At 44.4% G+C, this 22,209-nt stretch overlaps 1 protein-coding gene and 1 long non-coding RNA gene across 7 annotated transcripts in view; one reads left to right on the forward strand and one right to left on the reverse strand.

The window, feature by feature from the left end:
• The window catches only part of ERG (ETS transcription factor ERG), a 186,251-nt gene that overhangs the window by 80,761 nt on the left and 83,281 nt on the right, over positions 1-22,209 (reverse strand). The window contains exon 2 of one of the 6 annotated variants that reach the window (XM_077879212.1): positions 14,253-14,379. The exons of 4 other annotated variants lie outside the window; for them this stretch is intronic. Coding sequence is in view for 1 of the 2 variants with exons in the window: in XM_077879211.1 (XP_077735337.1) it covers positions 13,718-13,732 (15 nt within the window). In the remaining variant the exon portion in view is untranslated. Of the gene's footprint in view, positions 1-13,717; positions 13,742-14,252; positions 14,380-22,209 lie in introns of those variants that run through there. One more of the 6 variants, XM_077879211.1, reaches the window with a different exon arrangement.
• On the forward strand, positions 15,867-19,232 carry LOC144301956 (uncharacterized). The gene is made up of 3 exons (XR_013368891.1): positions 15,867-16,039; positions 16,828-17,992; positions 18,460-19,232. It is a non-coding gene; the product is annotated as an uncharacterized LOC144301956 (long non-coding RNA).

Below are 22,209 nucleotides of genomic sequence, written 5' to 3' on the forward strand. Positions count from 1 at the left end.
GAGACAGCTGCCTCCACCTGAGAACCACGGTATGGTCATTACTTTCCTGGCTTTCTTGTTTTCCCTTACCCTAATATTTAAATCAAGCAATGGAACTATGTACATGATTTCATCACTGAGCTCCATATTCTGTGGTCTTCCTACAAATAACATATATTTTTTTTTAAATCTTCAGTGTTTATGTGTCACACAGGCATCCACTGATACAAACTAAGCTATAATGAATATACAAACCAGACAGCTGAGGCCATGTAGTGCCCAAGGTGTGGAGAAACCCAACATCCATTCCCATGCATTTGCTGCAGCACCGAGTCACCTTGACCTTCCCTAGCTTATAGTCCAGTCTTACGAGTGTACATACATCCTGTGTGGTATCTGCCTGTGGATGAGTTGACACCCTCTGATAGGCTATCTTAAGTCCTCATATAATAGATTGTGTGCTGGCACTCCATGAAATGGATGTTAGATTAGCCTTTACGCAAAGTCATTTACCGGATTATAGGTTGAGCACTTTGCAGTTTAATGAACACCTTTCGATCATTATCTTTTGTGATCCTTCAACCCCTCCGTCTAGACAGAGAATAGATTTTATGATACCCGGTTTATAAAGACATGGGTTGTGTTCCCAGTGGTTGACTGTGAGCCTGTTCTTTGTAACTTCTAACTCTCTGATTCACCCACAGAGACACGATAGGTTCTAAGTGAGTTGAGTGAGGCTTCCACGTAAGGCTCCTGTCTGCAGCCCTCACGATTGACCCACACTGAGCAGGGCTCTTCAGAGAGCCTGAGGCCTGGGACGTGGGAGATGGAGCTCTGAGCGTCTGGAGGGAAAGGAAAGAAGGCCAACCTCTTGAAAAAGACACTCCTGAACTGCAATGGCAGGGAGAGAAAAGAAGTCACAGCTACTAATGCAGCTTCTCTCTCTCAGGACCTTAGGGGGAAGTGGCTGTACGTGGGCTGTGCTCACACCTGCAGGACTAAGTTTATCGGCCATGTCTAGGTGTCCACTGAGCTCAGCTCTCCTGTCTTCCCATGTTGAGGAACCCTGGCAGGGCCCAAAGGAAATGAGCTCTGCAGCCTCATCTGCATACTTGCATGCAGCCCCTCAGGCTGACCCTCAGCTCTTGGCCAGCAGAGCCCATGAGGGGCAGGCAGCAGCCACCCAGGGGTGGGATACCCAGGACCTGCGAACCTGTCAACCTCCTTCTGGGATGGGGCTTTTTTTAAAAAAGATTTTATTTATTTGTTCATGAGAGACACAGACAGAAAGGCAGAGACACAGGCAGAGAGAGAAGCAGGCTCCCTATGGGGACGCTGATGTAGGACTCTATCCTAGGACCCCGGGATTCACGACCTGAGCCAAAGGCAGATGCTTAGTCACTGAGCCACCCCGGTGCCCCATGGGCTGGGGCTGTGAAGCATGGGGTGTTTTCAAGACATAACAGTCAACAAAAAGGTACTTCAAAATTAAATGGAGGAAGTGCTCAAACAAAACAAAACAAAAAGAGTCAGAGACCCGTCAAAAGCACACAGGAACCAACCTGAGAGTTCCCAATGTTGGTTGAACTCCCGAGAGTTCAACTTTGATGTGGTGGTCAAAGTTGGAACAAGATACACAACAAAATAAGTAACAAGACAATAGGATTACAACCCAAAGAGTGAAAGAAAGATCCAAATATGAACAAATAATGGAATGAGGTAAATAAATAAATGAGGGAGAAAAAGACAACTCTTCTTAACAGGAAAATCCCAAGGGATAAACACAGAAGGAATGAGGGAAATAGAAAATCACCCTCAAAAGCCCACAGTCCAAACTGCTGTGGGCATGATGTATGGACAGGTGCTACAATTAGCGGCTGGTGCTTCAAGGAAAAAAACAGGGTATCTGAACATCCTCAAAGTATCTCCTGCAAAATATGTATCGATTACTGTTATGTTAATCTACATCCACAAAATCTTTGATGCTTCCCCTTTCAGAGATGGAGCTTAATTCCCCAGACACTACCTTTGCCAATGATTCAGGTCAACCTCACCGGCAGGCAGGCTGCCGTCATGTACCCATGTGATCTGATGCGTGAGATCACCTCCTGGGTGTTTTCTTCCTAAGTACCGACAACCTCCACCTACCTGGGACAAACCCCCAATGAAGCACGCTCTACAACATGCCTGAGCAACGCTCCTCATAACCGTCAGGGTCATGAAAGACTAGGAAGAGCATGACACTGTTCCAGAGCCCAGGAATCCAATGCAATGTGGTGACCTGCTTCAGAAAAGGGACCAGTGGAAAACTGGGGGAATTTGGATAAGGTGTATAGTTTATTTAAAAGGAGGTAGCAGAGTGCCTGGGTGGCTCAGTAGGCTAAGCATCTACCTTGGGCTCAGGTCATGATCCCGGGGTCCTTGAATCAAGGCCTGTATCAGGCTCCCTGTTCACTGGGGGCCCGCTTCTCCTTCTCTGCTTCTCCCCTCCTGTCTGCCACCCCCCTCACTCTCTTCTCTCTCTCTCAAATAAAAAAAAAATAAAATCTTAAAACAAAAGGAGGTAGCAGCATTTTCTATCAAGAAGAGTGGTAAATATTTTTGGCCTTTTGGCCTTTGAAACTACAGTGTGAAAGTGGTCAAAGACAACATGTAAGTCAGTGGGTGTGGCTGAGTTCCGGCAAAACCTTCTATACAAAGAAAAAAGCTGTGAGCTGGATTTGGTGCGTGAGCCAGGCTTCCTGACTCCTGGACAGTAAAGTTGTATCAAGGTCAATTTCTCAGTTTAGACAAATGTACCCTGGTTATGAAAGACATTAACACAAGGGGAAACTAGGTAAAGGGATCTGGGAACTCTCCACGCTATCTTTGTAACTCTTCTATAAACTTAAATTTTTTTCCAAAAAAAGTTTTGAAATGAAGTAGAAATAATTGGGGTGAGTTGTGTGCCATTTTTGGATCGTCTTTGCTACCACTGCTCTGAATTTTCTTCCTCTAGTGACTATACTCAAGAATTGGTCATATATGTGGATCACATCCCACCAAACATGACCAATTCCATGTTTTCTATCTGTATTCCGCACAGAATGAGTGATATGGCGCTCATTACAGCACATGAATGTGAGAAGAGATTGCAAGACATGCTTCCTAAGTCTAAGGGAGCCCCAGCCTCAGAATGGATCCCCAAAGGGGGTTAATGGGAGTGCCTTTGGACAATGGTGGCCTCACTGTACCTCTGCTCATAAAAATGGCTGGACAGTTCCCACTAAAACCTAGGTGCCATTTTCAAGAACACAGAGTAGCAGAACCAAACGTACTCCCTCCCAAGAAAGATGAATACTGCTCTGCCACAGCCAGTGGGTAGAATGACCAGGGCTAGAATTCCTATCTCTGTATGTCCATTCTTCTGTAACAGTGGCATTAAAATCATCCTACAGTCATAGACCCCTTCCTCCAACCATACTCTTAGGCGGGAGTTCAGTGTATAAAGCAAGCAGCCTCACAGAGAAGTGACACCACAGTTAAGCCTTTGGGGGATGAGAAGGGCTTTGTGGGCAGACATGAGCAGAGCAGAAAGTGCCCACCATGCTGAAGAATCCTAACACGGTGCCAGGATCACAGGTGGTAAGGGGCACAGTGCCCCTGGTCTGAGACTCAGATGGCCCCACCTGCCACTGAGCAGTTAGGTATTTGTTACAGGTGATGGGCGGCCAGAAAAGGTTTCCCTGCAGGTGAGTGGCACACCAAGCCGTGTCTTGAAAAGACAGCATCAAGTCTAGAGGTGGATCCACACTAGGGAGGTAACATGCCCGTGAACCAAGAGCATGAGCTGGCCGGATCTGGTGGGGTCCACACCCCGAGGCCCCCGGAGCAGGCGTGTGGCCAGGGGATTACAGCTAGTTCTCTCGGCTGGGGCAGGAGGAGATTGGGGCCTGGACTCTCTTAGTCGAGAAGCACCAAGGTCCTGATCTGAAAGCTCTAATTGTAGCCATTTCCGAACCTGAGGCCTGACACCCAAGAAGCTCAGTCTTCTTCCTCTGATGCACCCCAGGCTGCTCAGGTTGAGTAGAGATGTGCTCCTTACCTCTCAAACATAAATTTGTGACTCAGATCCCGTAAGTCAGGACACAGCACAGGCACTGCAAGGACACTGTGTACTGAACTGAGCCACAGTGAGCAGTTTCCTAAATTCGCTTTCCGATCCATCCAGCCCCCACCTTGCCGTTAATCACATTCAGTCCAAGTAGGTGAGGGCTTGATGAAATTGTTGATCTTTAGCATAAACCCCTTCATTTGACTTGTTCAGCTTTCCATTGTTCTTTGGGATGCTGAGCCCCCGCCCCCTTTTTATATTAACATGATCCTACATTCAATTCTCTATATAAAACAATTCTTTTTTTTGAAAAATACTTTAAATAAGAAAACATTTATTTTAGGTATCAGTGAGTGGTGATATAGGAATGATTCAAACTTAATCCTGCCCTGACGTATGGGAAACTGACTCAAATTTGGGAGTGTCAGAAATCAAGAAGCATTTACAAATACCCAGGAGGAAATGTCCTTCAACTTTGTGGCCACAGAGAAAACAGTCCAGGTGGGAGGTTGTGGGGAAGATGGAGTTTGGGGATGCTGCCATTTTGTGAAATGGAGCTGTACTTAAATGTATGAAATTGATAACTATTTTAAAGCTCACTTAAATTCTACCTGTGATATAAGTGGGTGAGTTTGGAACTAAACGTGTATAAATTTTTAAAACAGATAGATTCATAACCTCAAAGAAGGAAGTCAGGAAAATGAACCCATTGACTCTTTCTCGGATGGCATCAGAGTGGAGCTAGGCTTCAGAAGAATGGCTAGGAGTCTACTCATGAGCAAATCTGTATTTAAGGAGTGTTTCCTTCCCATAAGCAGGGAAATGTGGGAGGGCATTTCTTGCTGATGTGTGAGTCACCCATTGAGTCACTGTGAGAGGCAAGCCCCATTGTTGGTCCTGGAATCCACTGACAAAAATGGTCATGCCTGTCAATTTCCTGTCACTTCTCTCAGCCCGACTGTCCCCAAAGCACTCAAGGTTTGTATATTCATAGAAGGACACCTCTGGAAAATGGTGAATGTCTCAAGGAGAAAGCCAAGAAATGGGAACCCAGTAGGTGCCACCTTTCCAGGTGTTCCGACATCCTGCTGTCTGCCCTCTGGCTGAGTGTCTTGGGCTATGCCATCTCTTTCTCATGCCAGGAGCTCTTGGGTCTCCGAGCCCAGCTGGGTCCCCAGGTGGGGGCTATGCTCTGCCTTAAGTGCCATCATCTGTCCGTCCGAGGCCCAGGACAGATTCCACAGCAACGATTCCAAATCTCACCCTGCCTCTCCTCTCCTCCTCAGCTTTTTGCCCTGAAAACTACACGCATCTTGAGGGTTTGAGCAAAATCTCATCAATCACGTGATGGCTAGTAGGACAGATAAAACACCTGCTCTTACAGGGCCACAGGAAAACCAAGAGAGTCCTGGCTGTGTAGAAGGTGGTGGCTGTCCCTTCTTTTCCAAATAAAGAAACAGAGTGAAAGGGGCAGGAGTGGGGGATGGGCAATATGGGTGAAGTGGGGTGGGAGGTGCAGGTTTCCAGCTATGGGGTAAGTGTGTAGCATAAGGGGTGAAAGGTGAAGCATAGGGAATATGGGCAATGGAACTGTAACAGCACTACATGGCACAAGTGGCAGCTGCACTTGTGCTGAGCAGGAGAGAGGAGAGGAAGGACAGGGAAATGGAAAGCTTAGCTCCCTCATTTTTATTTAGAGGAAATGTAATAAGTCTCTAACCAAGGTGCCTGGGTGGCTCAGTTGGTTAAGCATCTGCTTTCAACTCACATCATGATCCTGGAGTCCTGGGATGAAGCCCCACATCGCATCGGGCTCCCTGCTCAGCGCAGTCTGCTTCTCCTTCTACCTGTGCCCCTCCCCTTGCTTGTGCTCTCTCCCTCTCTCTCCCTCTCTCTCTGTCAAATAAATAAATAAAATCTTAAATAAAATCTCTAACCAAAAAAATTATCTCCAGGCTTAATGATAATTTATCCTCAGGGAGATGGACGAGTCTAGGTAAAGGAAACATAGACACTGTAGGACTTCAAGACAATAACCGCTGATGTGAACAACATGGTCACAGTGTAGCAGGGGCGCTAAGTGCCTGGGTGAACTCATGCATGGGACCTGCCCTCTCTCTTCAGAAAGGAGGAGCTACTGTCACACCCATTGTAGAGATGGTGATACTGAGCCTTCACACATTGACTAAGTTGCCTAGAGCATATCGTTAGGAAACCCCAGAATTCTGACCCAGCTGCCTGCTTCCAAAGAGGATGTCTAACTATTGAGCACAATGCACCAAATGGCCTGGGACTGAAGTGGCTGCAAAGAGGTTTTGAAACTAGCTCAGCCTGTGAAAAGACACAATGTACAGGACATAAGATGGAAGAAGGGACAGCGACCTAATTGATGTTTCTCTTCATGCTTTTAACTCTGGGCCCCTGAAAGGGACACACACACACACTTCCACTGGTACTCCATGGCCAAGGCACTCACCAGTCTTGTCACATCCAATGGAAGGCTGCAGCTGGCTACACCCAACACACAGATGGAGCCCTTTGTTAGGTAGGAGGTTCTTCGCACTGCTGCCTCTGAGGAATTAGGTCACAAGAGGCCACGATGCCTGCCACCTGTATTCAGTTCCTCTTCCCAGTGGCCACACAAGTACAGTCGCTGTTCCCAGCCACCCAAGCCTGTTCCTGCCTCAGGGCCTTTGCCCCTACTGTTCCCGCTCTGTGCACTCTCCCACGGGATATGCGACCCTGGTTCTCACATTTCCTTTCTGTCTTCGCCTGACAGCCATCTCCAATCACCTTATCAACACTGGAGCCCCCCACCCCCTGCCACTCGGTGTGTCCCCCACACTTCTCACCCCTGATGTACTCTATCATCACTGTCCCACTGAGTCCTATTTGTCTGTCACACCTCCCATCCCCACTCAATCGGGAGTACTGCATGAGTCCCTCTGCCCCTGCTTCACGTACCCTCTTGTGCTGACCGTCCCATGGGTGTCCAACACATCGGGAGCAAATATGTGAGTTGATTCCCACATCCTAAGCCCCAAAGGGATAAAGTGGTATTGCTCGTTCGCCATGCTCCCGGCAGAACTTCTTGAGACAAGCCAAAAAAACGAAGCTACCTGTCATCCAACAAAGAAAAAATCTGCCTACTGTCTTTGGGCAAATATGCGATGAACTCTAAAATCAAACCAGTCTGAAATGGGCACGGGGATTAAACGAAGGTGCCTCCCTGCAGGTGCTTGCTGCCGCAGGAATTCATCGTGGACGCAGTGAACAACCCCCCGCTGCCCAGGTGGAGGGCCACAAGAGCGAAGATCTGATCAGAGGATAATTTTTTTAAAAAAATCTTCAGCAGGGGACATATCCCAACATGTCATTCTGTATTACAAGAGCTGGGTCCTGGCAGTGGGGAGGTGACCGCTTTTGCCTCGGGCCTCTGCAGGGGAACGCAGGCGTCAGTGGCCCAATTGTCCTGGCTGTTTACGAGCCTGATCCTTGTAACACCCCTGAAATGTGTTCTCCTAAAGATGTTCCCCAAGATATGACAGCGCTCTGCATTGTTTCGCTGCATACCACACTCCTATCCCAGAGTAATCCGCCCTTCTTTTAACGGCTGATGACAGCTCCAATGGCTGGGCGAAAATCAGTTGAAGGAAAGGGAAGTCTTGTCGGAAATGAGATTAATCTTGTAACGAGTGTTCAGCTCTGATAACCCATCTGGGCACAACTGCTTAAACCGGAGAGCAATTAACCTTCACCCGACAAGCTCTGTCCAACCGTTATAACCATTAAAGAGACAGGATCCTCCCCTCCTCCTTGTAGACTAAACAACCAGATTTGAATTCCATATAAACGGCCTCTTTCTGCAGATGTGCGCTGATGACAAAGGCCAGGGGAGAGGTGGGTCACGGCTCTGCTCGTAACTCAGGTAACCTGGACCTTGGCTGGAGCCCGCGGAGGTCGCTAGCGTGAACAGTCGCTCCGGGCACTTTTAAATCAAATCCCTAGCTTTAGGGGAGGTGGGCTTAGCTGCTTTCATGCAGGAACACGTCTGCTAACAGCAACACAACCTGAAGGGGGTGGGGTTTTTTCCCCTTTTCCTTTTGTCCAACAGTAGGCATATTTGCACGGAGCTGGCCCCTTGCACTCGATTCCTCTCTTGCAACCACGCGGGCAACTGCATGAGTGAATGTATCTTGTGGTCACAAAGGGAGATTTTTTTTTTTTTAATCTCTGAGAAGTTACTAGCTTTCATGGAGAGCAAACCTGTGATCTTGCCTTTATCAGCACATGCTGTAACCGACGGGGCTAACCAAGTGGCCCACGGAGAACACTGCGTGGTTAGGGGACCCTACGGTGAAAGTAAGTTTCCCAACACTGAAGAGAAACCTCTGACATCACTTACCACTCAGACAATAGCTTTCTGGAGCATTCTTTAAAGATTTGTTTTTATGTATATTTAGAGAGAGAGAGAGCATGCATGAGCCAGGAGGAGGGGCAGGGAGAGAGGAAGAGAGAGTCTTAAGCAGATTCCATGCTGACCACAGAGCCTGAAGCAGGGCTCGATCTCATGAACCTGAGATCATGACCTGAGCCAAAACCAAGAGTCTGGACACTCAATGGACTGGGCCACCCAGGCATCCTTGGAACATTCTTTTATATGGGGGCCACTGGATTGTGTTTATGGACATGGTATTAATAATAAATAAAGAATAAGGCCCCGTGACTTAGAGGTGGCTCCAAACCAAGGCAGGTACATAATATACCCTACAGAACATGTAAACAAGAATATGTAAGTATATGTACAAACTGATACAAAGGACAGATGTTCTATATAACCAGCCAGTCTGCTAGTGGGCTAAAGCCTCAGATTCTAAAAAATAAACAAATAATAAAAGGGGAAACATGAGAACAGTCACTTAGCATGTTCTACACAAATCTCTCTCCTGAGGTTTCAATCCAGTCTTCATGATGGCCAGAGACAGTTCTCTAAATACTTCAGGCTAACGTTTAATCTCATCTTATCCCTTGAACTCAGTTTCTTTCTTCCAATGGGTAAGTCATGATATTTGAGGCCTCGCAGATGTGTCTGTACATGACAGGGCTGAGCTTACAAGACACGAGTCACTCACGCTGGCCTCTCATAACAGAATGAGAGAGAACAGGAGAGCACTGGCATCCGCTGGGCACTATTACTGCCACAGGGACACACTCTTGCAGCCACAGCCAGGAAAGCATGCTTTCATGGTCTACATTTGCATCTCCACAGTGCCTTTTCCTGCCACTGCTGGGCAGGAGTTGTGAAGGACACCCAGTGGGACTTACCCTTGCCTCACAAGGCTTTATGCCACCTCTGTGTTTGCAGCTACATGAGGTAGAAGCAGAAGATTCTGGATGTCCAGTTCTCCCAGTCCCACTGGGAGCTTTCCAGTGTCTCAGCCAGAGGCCAAGTGAAGATGGGCTGGTCAACTTTTCATCCCCAAGGAGCCATCGAGTGCACTCCAAGTAGACAAAGGTGCACATAAACAACACAACAAGAGCTCCTGACTGGTTCTTGATTTAAATTTGCACGTCTTCCCCAAGAAAAATCTTGCGGAGCCTTCATCATTATGGCTAAGATGAAACTCCCTTCTTTGTTTAGTGACAGATTCATGTCATAAGACATGACACCAGGACGCTGAGGGGAAGTTCATGTTTCTGGGCCAGTATCCTCTATGTCTACAACTCAGCAGGTATCAAAACCAGAAGACAAAAATGAAATCATTTTTGATGAGCTTAGTCTTAGGGCCGTGGAGGTTCAACTTGAGAACTTTAGAGAAAAAAGCCACAGGAATCACATATATATATATGATGTAAAAAGCATATTCATCCATGAGTCTACACTGATGGTGAAGCCAGTTCCCCATGTGACACTGATGAGCCCTGCGGTGGCACCAACCTTGCTGCACTCCTTGACATCCACCAAGTAAAACTCTGAGATAAGGAGAAACCACAGCATCACACCCAGTATCTTGTGAAACTGAAACAGCTGTAGAGTGAACGCCTGCCTTACAGTGATTTGTGATTTTGATCATCACACTGGATTTAACAGTGTGATGGCTGCCATTCATTCTGCAGAGCTGTACATGCTTTTCCTGAAACTAACTGCAGTTGACTATTCCCCAATGGCACTTACACACAGGCATGATGCCGGAATCCTAGCATCAGCACTCGGTTGTGAGGATTATCGATGAGTGGCTGCCTGTATTTCCAAAGCCCAAGAGAGGCTGCCAACCTCAAGGCCTGCCTTGTCTCCTTCCTGCCTGAATGGTGCCCCCATCCACGCCCACCTGGAACCTCAGGATGTGGGCTTATTTGGAAACAGGGTCTTTATTGATGTAATGAAGGCAAGGACTGGGGGCGGGGGAGGATCATACGAGATGAGGGCAGAACCTAAATCCAACAAGAGAACCCCAGCAAGGGACCAGAGAGGAGAGAGCAGCCAGATGCAGAGACAGGGTGATGAGATGACAGAGGAGGGGTTCAGGGGATGTGGTTACAAGCCAAGGAATGCGGGCAGCCATCTGAAGCTGGGACAGGCATGGGACCCACTCTCCCTCAGAGCTGCCAGAAGGAACTGACTCTGCTCATACCCTGATTTTGGATGTCTGGCCTCCCAAACCGCAAGAGAATAAATTTCTGTTATTGAAAGCCACCCGGTTTGTGGTTATGTGTTACAGCGGCCCTGGGAAACTAATACACTACGTATAGACACAGTTTTTAACAAAATTTTTGCCACTTTGGGGCATTATATGGCTCACTATTTGCCTTATAGAGTTAGTAAAGTTTCCAAAAGTGCTTGAGTTTATGCCAAAATTACATAAACTCCTGGTTACAGCAACCAGAGAGTCTTACGCTGTCAGAATACTAATTTTTACAAACTTTCCACGTAAACGCCTTTGTCTGACAGTGCCCTGATTCTTCTAAGAATTTTTCTGCTTGTACCACTGAGGGAACAAATGTCTGGTTCACATTCTAATGAAAGTCATCATTGTGTGGGGAGATGTCTTCACAAAGATCTTTAAATCTCTCAAAATGTTATTTGTTTGAAAATAATGTTAGAAGTTAAAAAAAAACAGCCAATGGAAATGAAAATTTAATTTCTTTAGTATTTTTTCCAACCAACATTTGTGAGGCAAATTATGACAGGTTCATGTATATTCTCTTCCCAACAAAATCTTAGTTCTTTTAAGAATTCCTTTCAATTATCCTAAGAACAATTAAGAGTGTACGGACCTCAAGTAAAATTGGTTGAGAAACACTGGACCCCTACACGGCCAATCAAGTTTCATCTAACTTTTGGACTCCCAAATAAAAGTTGTGGGTGGCTTTCCTTTGACTCCTTAAAAACTAGATCATAGTTTTTGCAGGAGAGGAACCAAGTCAGATTTGTTTTGTTCATATATACTGGCTGGAGACATGCTCCACTTAGGCAAAGATTTCAATACACATTTGGTCATGTGTTCATGTTTTCATTCATTCAGCAAACATTTACAGGGTAGCACTTCACGTGCCAGGCACTGTGCTAGGTGCAGGAGAAACAACATTAGACCAAATTCATAAACCGTTACATTGAAAATCAGTTAAAGTTACCAAGATAACAGAATACTTTAGGTTTTATGAAAGATCACATTTTCTTTGGCTTATATATAATGCCTTAAACAGTAAGGCTTATCACTAAGCTAAATACTATGTTTGCTAAACTTAAAATCTTAACTTAAAATTTCAATAGGAAATCCGGTTTTATTATCTGGCTTAGATAAGTTGGTTGTTAATTGCTATTAAAGTTAATCTTTAGGGACACCTGGGTGGCTCAGTGGTTGAGTGTCTGCCTTCGGCTCAGGGCGTGATCCCGGGGTCCTGGGATCAAGTCTCGCATCAGGCTCCCTACAGGGAGCCTGCATCTCCCTCTGCCTGTGTCTCTGCCTCTCTCTCTGTCTCCCATGAATGAATAAATAAAATCTTTAAAAATAATAATAAAAAATAAAGTTAATCTTTATTATAAAGCAGATTGTCTTGCAATCAAATACAAAGAACTTACTATTAACAAAAATGTCCTAGCACATCATACCCATTGCAGATGGGTATTAAATATTACTATTATATACTATATTACTATATATATACGATACTATATACTACTATAGGATTATTATACAGTAATTACAGTAGAGTAAGACTGCCTGATTCACTGATGATTATGGAAGCTGTCAGTGTGAACCAGTACATCAGATACCAGTATATGTCTTAGGAGATTAAGTTCTAGCCTCCCTGAAATTTCAAAGGAGGGGCTGCAGTAACAACAAAAGAGAAACACGTAGTGCCCATTGTAATTCATTAAACCCAACTCTTGATTTCTTTGTGCCCAGAAAGACTTTTTGCATAAGGGATTCTAATGCCTGAACACTGAGGTGATGTGAGGCAAAGTTTGGATATATAAACACTAATGGGTGTTGCCACTTAGTGAAAGTGAAAGCACTGCTTGGCTTTACCCCATCTGGACAGGTGTCATGTAGCAGAATGCAGGCTCCAAGAACCGTATTTCTGCTTCTAGTTTTCTAAATTTTTTTTAATTTTTTTTATTTATGATAGTCACACAGAGAGAAAGAGAGAGAGGCAGAGACACAGGCAGAGGGAGAAGCAGGCTCCATGCACCGGGAGCCCGATGTGGGATTCGATCCCAGGTCTCCAGGATCACGCCCTGGGCCAAAGGCAGGCGCCAAACCGCTGTGCCACCCAGGGATCCCTGCTTCTAGTTTTCAAATGGAAAGCATCTCCCATCACAGCCTTGGCAGAGACATGTGCACATATCAGCACATGCTCACAAATGTTCCCATCACAGTTATATTCTGGACAGCCCCATGATCACCCCACCTTCCCAAACATGGGCAGGTTCTTTAGGACACACATGCCTGTGTCTAACATTAGGTGTCCACATGTGACCCAGGGGCATTCAAGACACTGGTCTCAACACATAGTAATACCTCTGTCTTCTGATCAAAGAAGTGCAACTTCCCTCATAACTTTGAGGGGCAACTAACACAATACAGTGCATATAAGAAGTCAATAATTGCCCATTGAATGAAATGAATGAATTCTCTATGACATATGAGCAAGTATCACCTCACAATTAATGAACTCATTCAGGCATTTATTACCCAGGCAGACAGTTATTTATTATTGAACAGACATCTAATAAAGGCTTGCTTCTTACTGGGCATGTTCATCACAAACAAAAGATATGATAATTCAATAGATGGAGACGCCTGGGTGGCTCAGCGGTTGAGTATCTGCCTTTAGCTCAGGGCATGATCCCAGGATCTGGGATCGAGTCTCACATCAGGCTCCAAGCATGGGGCCTGCTTCTCCCTCTGCCTATGTCTCTACCTCTCTCTGTGTGTGTCTCTCATGAATAAATAAACAAATCTTAAAAAAAAATAGATGCCTCCTCTCCTCCTGTAGAAAATGTACCAGCTATAGTAGCTGGTTCAATCTAGCACTTGACTTCTTCCACTCTAGGGCTCCTCCAGAAACCAGCTGTAACTCGCCATTGCAGACATGCATTCATTCACGCATAGAAAAGGCGAGGGAGGTGACAGTGAGTACCTCACAGTCCTCCATCTTGGTTTTTCTTTGGATCTTCAAAATTGTTGGTTTTCTGAGCTCATGAAAATGCAGCTGAGTTCAGCAGCTAAAATTTTAAGTAACATGTTGCTTGAACCATTGAAGGGACCCCCGGTGGTGACTCTATTATGGCATGTCTACTATTCTAAGAAAAAAAAAAAAGCAAAAAAAAATACCATGAGAAAGCAGCAAATAATATATAGGGAAAGATTTTCACCTCTTTAGATAGATCCATATCTATTTAGATAAATACCCAAAGCATATTAGAGGATACCTTTCAAAAGCTGAACACTGAAACAAACAGTCAAGAATGGATTACTTCAGAAAAAGTAAAATACGGGATGAGATTAAATACTAGGAACGAGACTAGAGTGAGTAACCAAAGTGCTCATAAAAGCAAATATTGCACACAACGCATGCTATTATTTAATGCTCAAACCACCAAGATGCAGGCACTGTTATCATTACTCAATCTGTTCTACAAATGAGCAAGTGAGGCACAGAAAAGTGAAGTCACCTTGCCAGGGCACAGTGGAGCTAGGACCCGCCCCAGGCAGTCTGGTTCTGCTTCCTAAGATGGAATATGAAGCCTTAATCTCTAAAGGGGATCATGAGAAATTTAGCTCTCACTCCTCTTCTGTATCCTAGAAAAAAAGGAAGCGAGTAGAAAAAGACTCTTAAAAATGAGTTTAATTTCTCAAATGTTATTATTCTTTTAAAAGAATATGTCTCTGTGCATGGAAAAAAGACCAAAATATCCAAGAAGTGCCAAGTCTTCACCGACCCTTCACGGTGAAATATCAATCATTTTAATTTCCTTTTCTAAATGCTTATTTTCTAAAACCTATAGTAATTGTTTTTAAAATAGGGGTTAAAGAACAAAGGTTTTATTATTGTTGTTGTTTGAGCAATGCTATTCAGTGGATATACTGAACCTGTATCCACTTCAGGCTAAAGAAAATAAGACAAAACAAACCCAACCACAAGCCCCAGTCAAGCAGTGGTGATTTTCAGGGAGGATGCCAGTAGGGGTGCTGCTCCATCCCACACCAAAGTCATGTCTATCTGCTGTACAACCCTTCACCAGCATCACAAAACCGTGATTCTGCTGGCACTGGAACCAATATGGACTCTGGAGATCAGAGTCATTTTGCAAAGAACCAGAGGTGCGGGAGGTGGCATCTGGAGGGAGGCATGTTGGGGGACGCCCCAGGACATTTCAGTAAAATGTAACAAGGGACGGAAGGAGTCTTCACTCAAACAGGAGGATCTGAAGAGCTTCCAGTGTCTTCCAAGAAGATGAGTAAAAGTATATCAACAAATGACTCCTGAAAAGAGTGTCTCTTTGAGCAATTTCATGTCAACTCAACCTGCATATACGTACGGAGTAACTGTAGATAAAATCATAGGGCACACGCATGTACTAGCCTCTTCATGAGACAGGACTGCATCTAACCATGTCTGGCAGTTCCTCTGGGTCAAGTGCAGTCTGCCACCCCACCTGGTGGTCATCAACATCTATGGAGAAGGTCCTGGAGGAGGCGCTCTACTGGACATGATGTTCTTGACATTGCAAGAGCTTTCAGATCATCAAAGGAGGTGCTCTAGCATGATGTGACCCAACAACTAAGGGCAGCTCGGTCTTCTGATTCTTTTCAGGCCCAGTAGGAGATGGGAGGCGGAGGTTTCCGTGTTTGTAGTATGTAAACATCACTCTTTGGAGTTCTGCCCATGCTTGACTTGAGTGGTTTTCAGGTGCTGTTTATTTGGTTTAGTTTATTGTTAAGTGTTACTGTTTGTTGACTTGGTATATTATTTTCCCTTACAAAGGGGCCAGTTGGTAAGGACACATCCTGTAGATGGATAATTGATGATTCCCCATTGTTCAATGTTTGTGTGTTGTGGTTTTATGTGCTTTGGTTCAAAGGACCCAAACAATGCATTCACTGGAACTTCATAGCTGGTGTAAAGTCAGCACACAGAACAATCTGTGCACTGAGATTTCTGTACCCAAATCTGGTGATCTCCACTTGGCTGAAGAAAGCAAAATCTAAAATGACCTTTACTCTAAATAACCACAGAAAAAAAACCCCAGCACTTGAATCTCCAAGAGCCTTATTTTCCACCGACTACAAAGGCAGACTCACGCATCGTTCACCATGATTCACAGGGGACGGAGGTTCCTACACGACACACCTCTTACTCACAGACACGTCTGGTCTGGTGACACTCATCCCCGCCAACAACAGCACGGAGACAAGAGCAAGGATGGAACAAGAGACTAAAACCATTACTTCAGAGACGGTGGGTTTCCAACTGCTTTGAGATAGAGAATTAGGCCAGAAGGTCTGTAGCAACAGGTTTATTTCCCCCGGGAGAGAAGACAGTGAGTGAGGAGCACACATGCGCAGGGGAAGTCTCCAGCGGAGCCCTTCCTGCCGCGGTGTGCCTCTGGCGGGGCTGGCGATCTGCGGAGGAAGTGAGCTCAGGAAGTATCTGTCTACAAACCCTTTATCCTCAAGGCAATTGCTGCTACAGCATTTTACTGTTTACCAAAGCAGTAAACATGTGATCTAAAAAAAGATGTTTTCCATCTCCAAAGAGCAAGGCTTAACAAAAATATATGTGTGCTTATTTCATAACCAGCCTCTTATCAAAGCTGTGCGTGGTATGATTGTGCTTCCCAGAGAAGGGAGTCAATGGGAACGGCTTTTTAAGGAGGACAGAAGGTACTCTGTCAGAGGTGCCCAAGGAACAAACAGTGGTTCTCTCCACTGGGCTGCTCCTCTAGCCAAGTAAATTGTATTTCTCCTCTAAAGCTTAATGCAAGCTTAAAAGGGCTCATTGACTGGCTTGAGAGGTAAAGTCAAGACAACTATCCATATCGACTCAAATTGGTGGGATGGACAACCCCCAAATCAGATCAATCATAAAGTCACCTGTACCTGACTTTGGACAATATTCTTATTTTACACCTGACTCTAAACACACTTCTAATTCTAAGAGTTCACATAAGATGAAGTAAAAAATAGAACTCGAAGTAGACGTGTGGCGGCTAGGGGTTTTGATGGCATTTACCTGATTCTTTTCAGGCCTTGTAAGGAGCCTCTTGGCCACTCCTCCCTGTACGTCTTTATCCCAGATCGAAGGCCTATGAGCTGCACCATCCCAGATGCCTGTGGACAGACCAGCAGTGGAGAATCCCAGAGAGCCAGCGTGATGTGAAAGGAGGCAGGTCCCAGGGGAACCTGTGAGCACTCCTCATTCCTGTTGTCCCATATGTTTTCGAACCCTCCACTGGGTTGTTAGCTATCGCAAAGAGGGGGAAAGAGGAGGGAAAGAGGGTGAAGGTGAGAAGTACAGAGAGGAGCAGGGAGTGACAATGCCCCAAAGTGTCTTCTCCAGGAGCGGCTGCACCCAGACTCCACCACAAGCACCTCCCAGCATGGTAAGTCACCTCCAGGGCAGATGAAGTGCTGTGAGTAACGGAGAACTCATCATCTGTAGGAGTTTTTACTTCATAATAAAAGAAAGAGAACATTGGAAAATTGGCTCAAAAAAAAAAAAACTGCTGCAGAAATTGAAAAAAGAAAGAAAGAAAGAAAGCTTTTGTGGATTTCCTGATTTTAACCCTAGAAGAATTTGACTTGAGTAAACATTTATTAAGTACTTCGTACGCAATTAGTAACTTTCAGTTCACCTCACCAGGACCCCATTACACAGGTGAGAAAAAACAGATATTGTGAGGTCAGCACTTGTCAAGGGTGATATGCCCGGAAGACCATGTCCATGTTCCCTGAGGAGGTGCTAAGGCTCAGCAGAGGTGAATTCACCTGTTGGCTCCCACAGCAGCAAGCTCGGGCCACCATCCCCTAGGCTAGCTCCCTCCCTCCCCACCCCACCCTTCCCTTCCTTTCCCCTGCAAGCAAGATAAGACCAATCCTTTCCCCCACAGAGGCTATTTTAAGGATGCTGTGAAGACATGTAGAGTATCAGTGTCTCCCTGGGCACGAGATAAACACAGGCTGGGCTTGCTCCATTTCACCTTCAGCTTTCTGTTTGATCTTTGGAACATTAGGGAATACATACACATACCACAGGTCCAAGGAGCGCTTTGCAATATTAAACCACACACACATTTTTTTTTTTCTTTTAACTTGGAGCAATGTCTTGGGAAATCTACCTCAAATTGAGACACAGACTAATCGTGTTGACAAATTCTGAAGTGTTGTTTCAACAGCTTCCTCTTCCTCAAAGGTGAGTATCACATGCATACAGTTAAGTCGGAGAAAGAAAACTCGGTAAGGCCAGTGGGACCCAAAGGGGACAGGATGGTGAACCTGCTACCGGCCCTAGAGGGTCAGGGGGATTCTATCTTCGGTACAGACTCTACATCCATAAAAAAAAAAAAAAAAAAAAAAAAAAATCAATCTGCTACGCTGTAATTTTATAAGGGGAAGACAGCCATTCAATCACCAAAATGTAATGATTTAAAGGTGGCTCTGCTAGATTCAAGAGCGCAGGTTCTTTGCCTGATAGGTTATAAACGTTCTTGACAACGTTCTCCAGAACTTGACACGCACTGTCTTGAACAAAAGCATGGGAAGGACCAGCCCTGGCATCCATGTTATGATTGGACTGTGATGTGGCTTTAAAAATAAATAATTTTGCTTAGCCTTGGCATTTCTTTTCTACATGTCTCAACACTTATCTGTGCACAACAGAAGTTTACCGTTCTTCCCAGAGTTGAATCCCATGAGCACCCCTGCTGAAAGACTTGTAAGGCCTGCTGGAAAACGAAGCTGCATTTTCATGACCGATGCCAAGGCGAGAGAGCAAGGAAGTTGATACTTGGGATGAGGAAATTTAAATCAGCAGCTGATTTGGAATCTGGAACCACTGCCCTGTGGATATGGCCAAATATGGGAAAGAATTCTTGTCACCAAGCAAATGCAGATGGGTGCTGGAGTTGAGCTCTTGAATTTTCTGGCATTTTATCTTGATTAGTCACCGAAAGCAGAATAACTGTTGCCTATGGAGTTTTTCACACAAGAGTAGCAACAAAATAAGCCAGTTATAAGAAGTTTCATTATTCAGTTATTTAATGTATCATTGTTTCATTTGATAAATCATTTTTCTACATAGTCATTCAGTATTTGAGGCAGGGCAAGTAGCAGGAGAAAGAGATCATAGGATGGTAAATTGAGGGGAGACAAACAGATTTGTGTTACCTGAGCAAGTGCCTCAGCCTCTCTAACCCTCTCCCCTGGTTCCTGGTATGTACAAAAAGCAACAGTATCTAGGGGGCATGAGTATCAAATGAGATAATGCAAGCACCTAGCACAGAATCTGGCTTTTATGCAGTTTTGAGGATGATGGTAATTTGGACTAGGAACTCAAGATACAACAGCTACCTCTTAAAAACATTTCCTTAAGCTCTTTTAAAACATCAATGTAATTCTATTAAATTAATTTTTACTTAACTAAGAGAACTCTCTCTCAAGAAATATGACTTCTATTTAAAATCTATGATAATGGTTAATTATTCTACATCTTAATTTTCTCTTTATGACTTCAAAAGATTTTAATTTTTAAAAAATTAACAAAAAAAACTTTAACAAGTATTCATTGAACCTCTATACTTTGCCAGTCACTGATGAGGACACAAAAGTGGTGGACAGACTGTCACTAAGAATGAGTTCCAAGGCTTACATAGGTCTGTGCACATGATGTATTCACAGAGTATTCACACTCATAAACACAAGCAGAGCTGGGAGTATGTGCTGACAAGAGACAACGAAGTTTAAGAGAACAGAAAGAATAAGGAATGATCTTTAACTTTAGGAAACATCCCTCAGGCAAGTTTTATAAGGGGAATGTGTGGGAAATACGTTTGATCAAACAGAATGAAGGCATGAAGAAGAAATCTGTCCAGAAGTCCAGTGGCCACTGGTTGAAATAGGTTCACAGCAAAACACAAAAAACAACAAAAACAAAAAACAGCAAAACCTAATGAAATACTATAAATAAGGAAACACAAATAAGAGATGCCAGCCTTGCCTGTGAGAATGGCAAAGATTCAAAGGGTAAAATATTCACAATTGTATGGAGTGCATGCAACCGGCCTTCTCTATGGCTAGAGGTGGGAACTAGTAGAATATTTCTGTAAAGTCAAGTGGCAGGTTTTTTTTTTTTTAATTGCCAAATATTTAAATTTCCCAGTTAAAAATATGACTTTAAAAATATGTATGCCCATTGGCCCAACAATTCCTTTTGTAAGTGCCGATACTAATAAAGTGAATTTTTAAAAATTAGAGAATGTATGGCAATGCTAGTAGTGAAAAACTGAAAGCAACATTATTTTCTATAACAGGATATTGGTTATATAAAAGATAATATTTATTGTAGATGGGATATAAGGAAGCCTAAGAATTTTGCTTATTGAAAATGTTTTAAGTGACATGGGGAAATCACCTAAAAAAAGAATGTTAACTAAGAAAACCTGGATGGATAGTCAGGTGGATAAAAAACATGCGGAAGGAAGACACACCAAATGTTAGTAATTTTCTCTGGCTGCTCGGGATCAGGAGCAACTTACATTGACTTTGTAATGATTTTGTTTTTGTTTTTTTCTACATTGCGAATGTTTTATTACTATATAATTTGTGCAAAACAAGATGTATTTTTCAAAATTAATGAGAAAATAGAACAGTGGAAGATATTTCAATATTCCCATTCTTGCCCTAATCAGGAGCAACATGCACTGCAGGTCTCAACCCTCCTTCAGCAAAACAGCAAACAGCCTCTGCCCTCAAAACAAACCTAAACCAACCCTCTGCCCAGCCACACCTTGAGTGACCCCTGCATGTGTTTGCTATCTGCCCTGCTGCACCCTGACCCAAGGACTCCTACAGGCTCCTCCTCCTCCTGACCTCCCCTAGCTTGGTACCTCCCAGACCTAGGTGTGCCCTGGTCTAGGTGGGGACACTACAGTACTGACATGTAGAGGTGACCCTGTTCTTTTTGAAAGCACTGGAGCAGAGGCTGTGTAGCTCTGGGCTTCACAACTGAAGCGGGATAAGGTAAGACTAAATGGATTTGGATGGTCCAATGGCATCTGCCATTTATTGGGCACCTACCAGAGGCTCTATAGACCCCTACCAACACAAAATGGGATAGCCATTTTAATCCCATTTTACAGGTGAGGAAACTGAGGTCAGACAGGTTAAGTCACACAGGCTCACGTGACTAGTCAGGATCCAAATGCAGGTGTCCCTGTAGAAATGAAATCTCAGAAGCTGTGTACAGAATCCCCAGGGCAGGGAATAGCTGTCCTCCATCCTGTTGGGACAAAAGGAGGAGGTGGGTCCTGTGGCATCTGCAGTGTTTCCTAGCCCTGAAGAGAAGATCCTGCCAGAGCAGAGTGTGCTACCAAACACTAGAAGGACCTGGAGACTGTCTCTGTCAGTCTTCTCGGAAGATTTAGACTTCAGAGAAATCCATAATCCTGGCTTTCCCACAGCCTCCTGTATGGGTGATTCTCTTCTGCATCAGCCATTTAATCAATGTACCTGCCAAGTTACTGGGATGCCAATAACATGTTTTCTGCTTTGGGTCAACACTTCTACAGAGGGACTCTTAACTCCAAAGTTCTAAACACAGAAGTAATATTTTCCATAAGGCATTGGTAGTGGTGGTTTTATTTATTCTATTTTTATGTATGCTTTTTCAAGAGACTCAAATAAGTATGTGTGTGTTTGTAGGGTTTTTTTTTTTTTAAGTAAAGGTCTATTTTGCAAAATAATGATGATAATAATGAAATAATCACTTTAAAGAAAATGTAGATAATTAAGAAATGATTCAGGCTTTCAGAACATTCTGAGTGCACTAGAATCCTACGTAAGAGTATTTAATAGGAAAGAATCCAAAAACTTCATTGTTTCTTGTTCCCCTTTCCATGGTCACTGAGTCAGGACGGTGAGTGGACACAGGTGCACACACACAGAGGGCTAGGGAGTGCAAACCATGTCAGAGAACTGCCCATGAATGCAGGCAACATGCACTTTAAGTTAATGGCCTGGAGGTGCCTGGGTGGCTCAAGTCAGTTAAGCTTCTACCGTCAGCTCAGGTCATGATCTCAGGGTCCTGGGATCAAGCCCTGCATCAGGCTCCCAGTTCAGCGGGGAGCCTGCTTCTCCCTCTGCCTGCTGCTCCCCCTGCTTGTGCTCACTCTGTCAAATAAATAAAATCTTTAAAGAAAAAAAAAAAAAAAAGATAATGGCCTTGACGTCCACTTTCAAGCAAGGACAGGAGATCAGGGCCTGCTCTGGGGACATGCCATTTACATAGCGGGACAGCAGCATATTACATTTTATATTCCTTCCGCTGCCACTGAGTATCCCCCTCCCCCACAGTAACGAAGACTGAAACAAGTCTCACCCCACATAAGCCAACGGACTGATGAAAAATTACAT

The sequence above is a fragment of the Canis aureus genome, chromosome 30, assembly GCF_053574225.1.
Source record: "Canis aureus isolate CA01 chromosome 30, VMU_Caureus_v.1.0, whole genome shotgun sequence".
Lineage (NCBI taxonomy): Eukaryota > Metazoa > Chordata > Mammalia > Carnivora > Canidae > Canis > Canis aureus.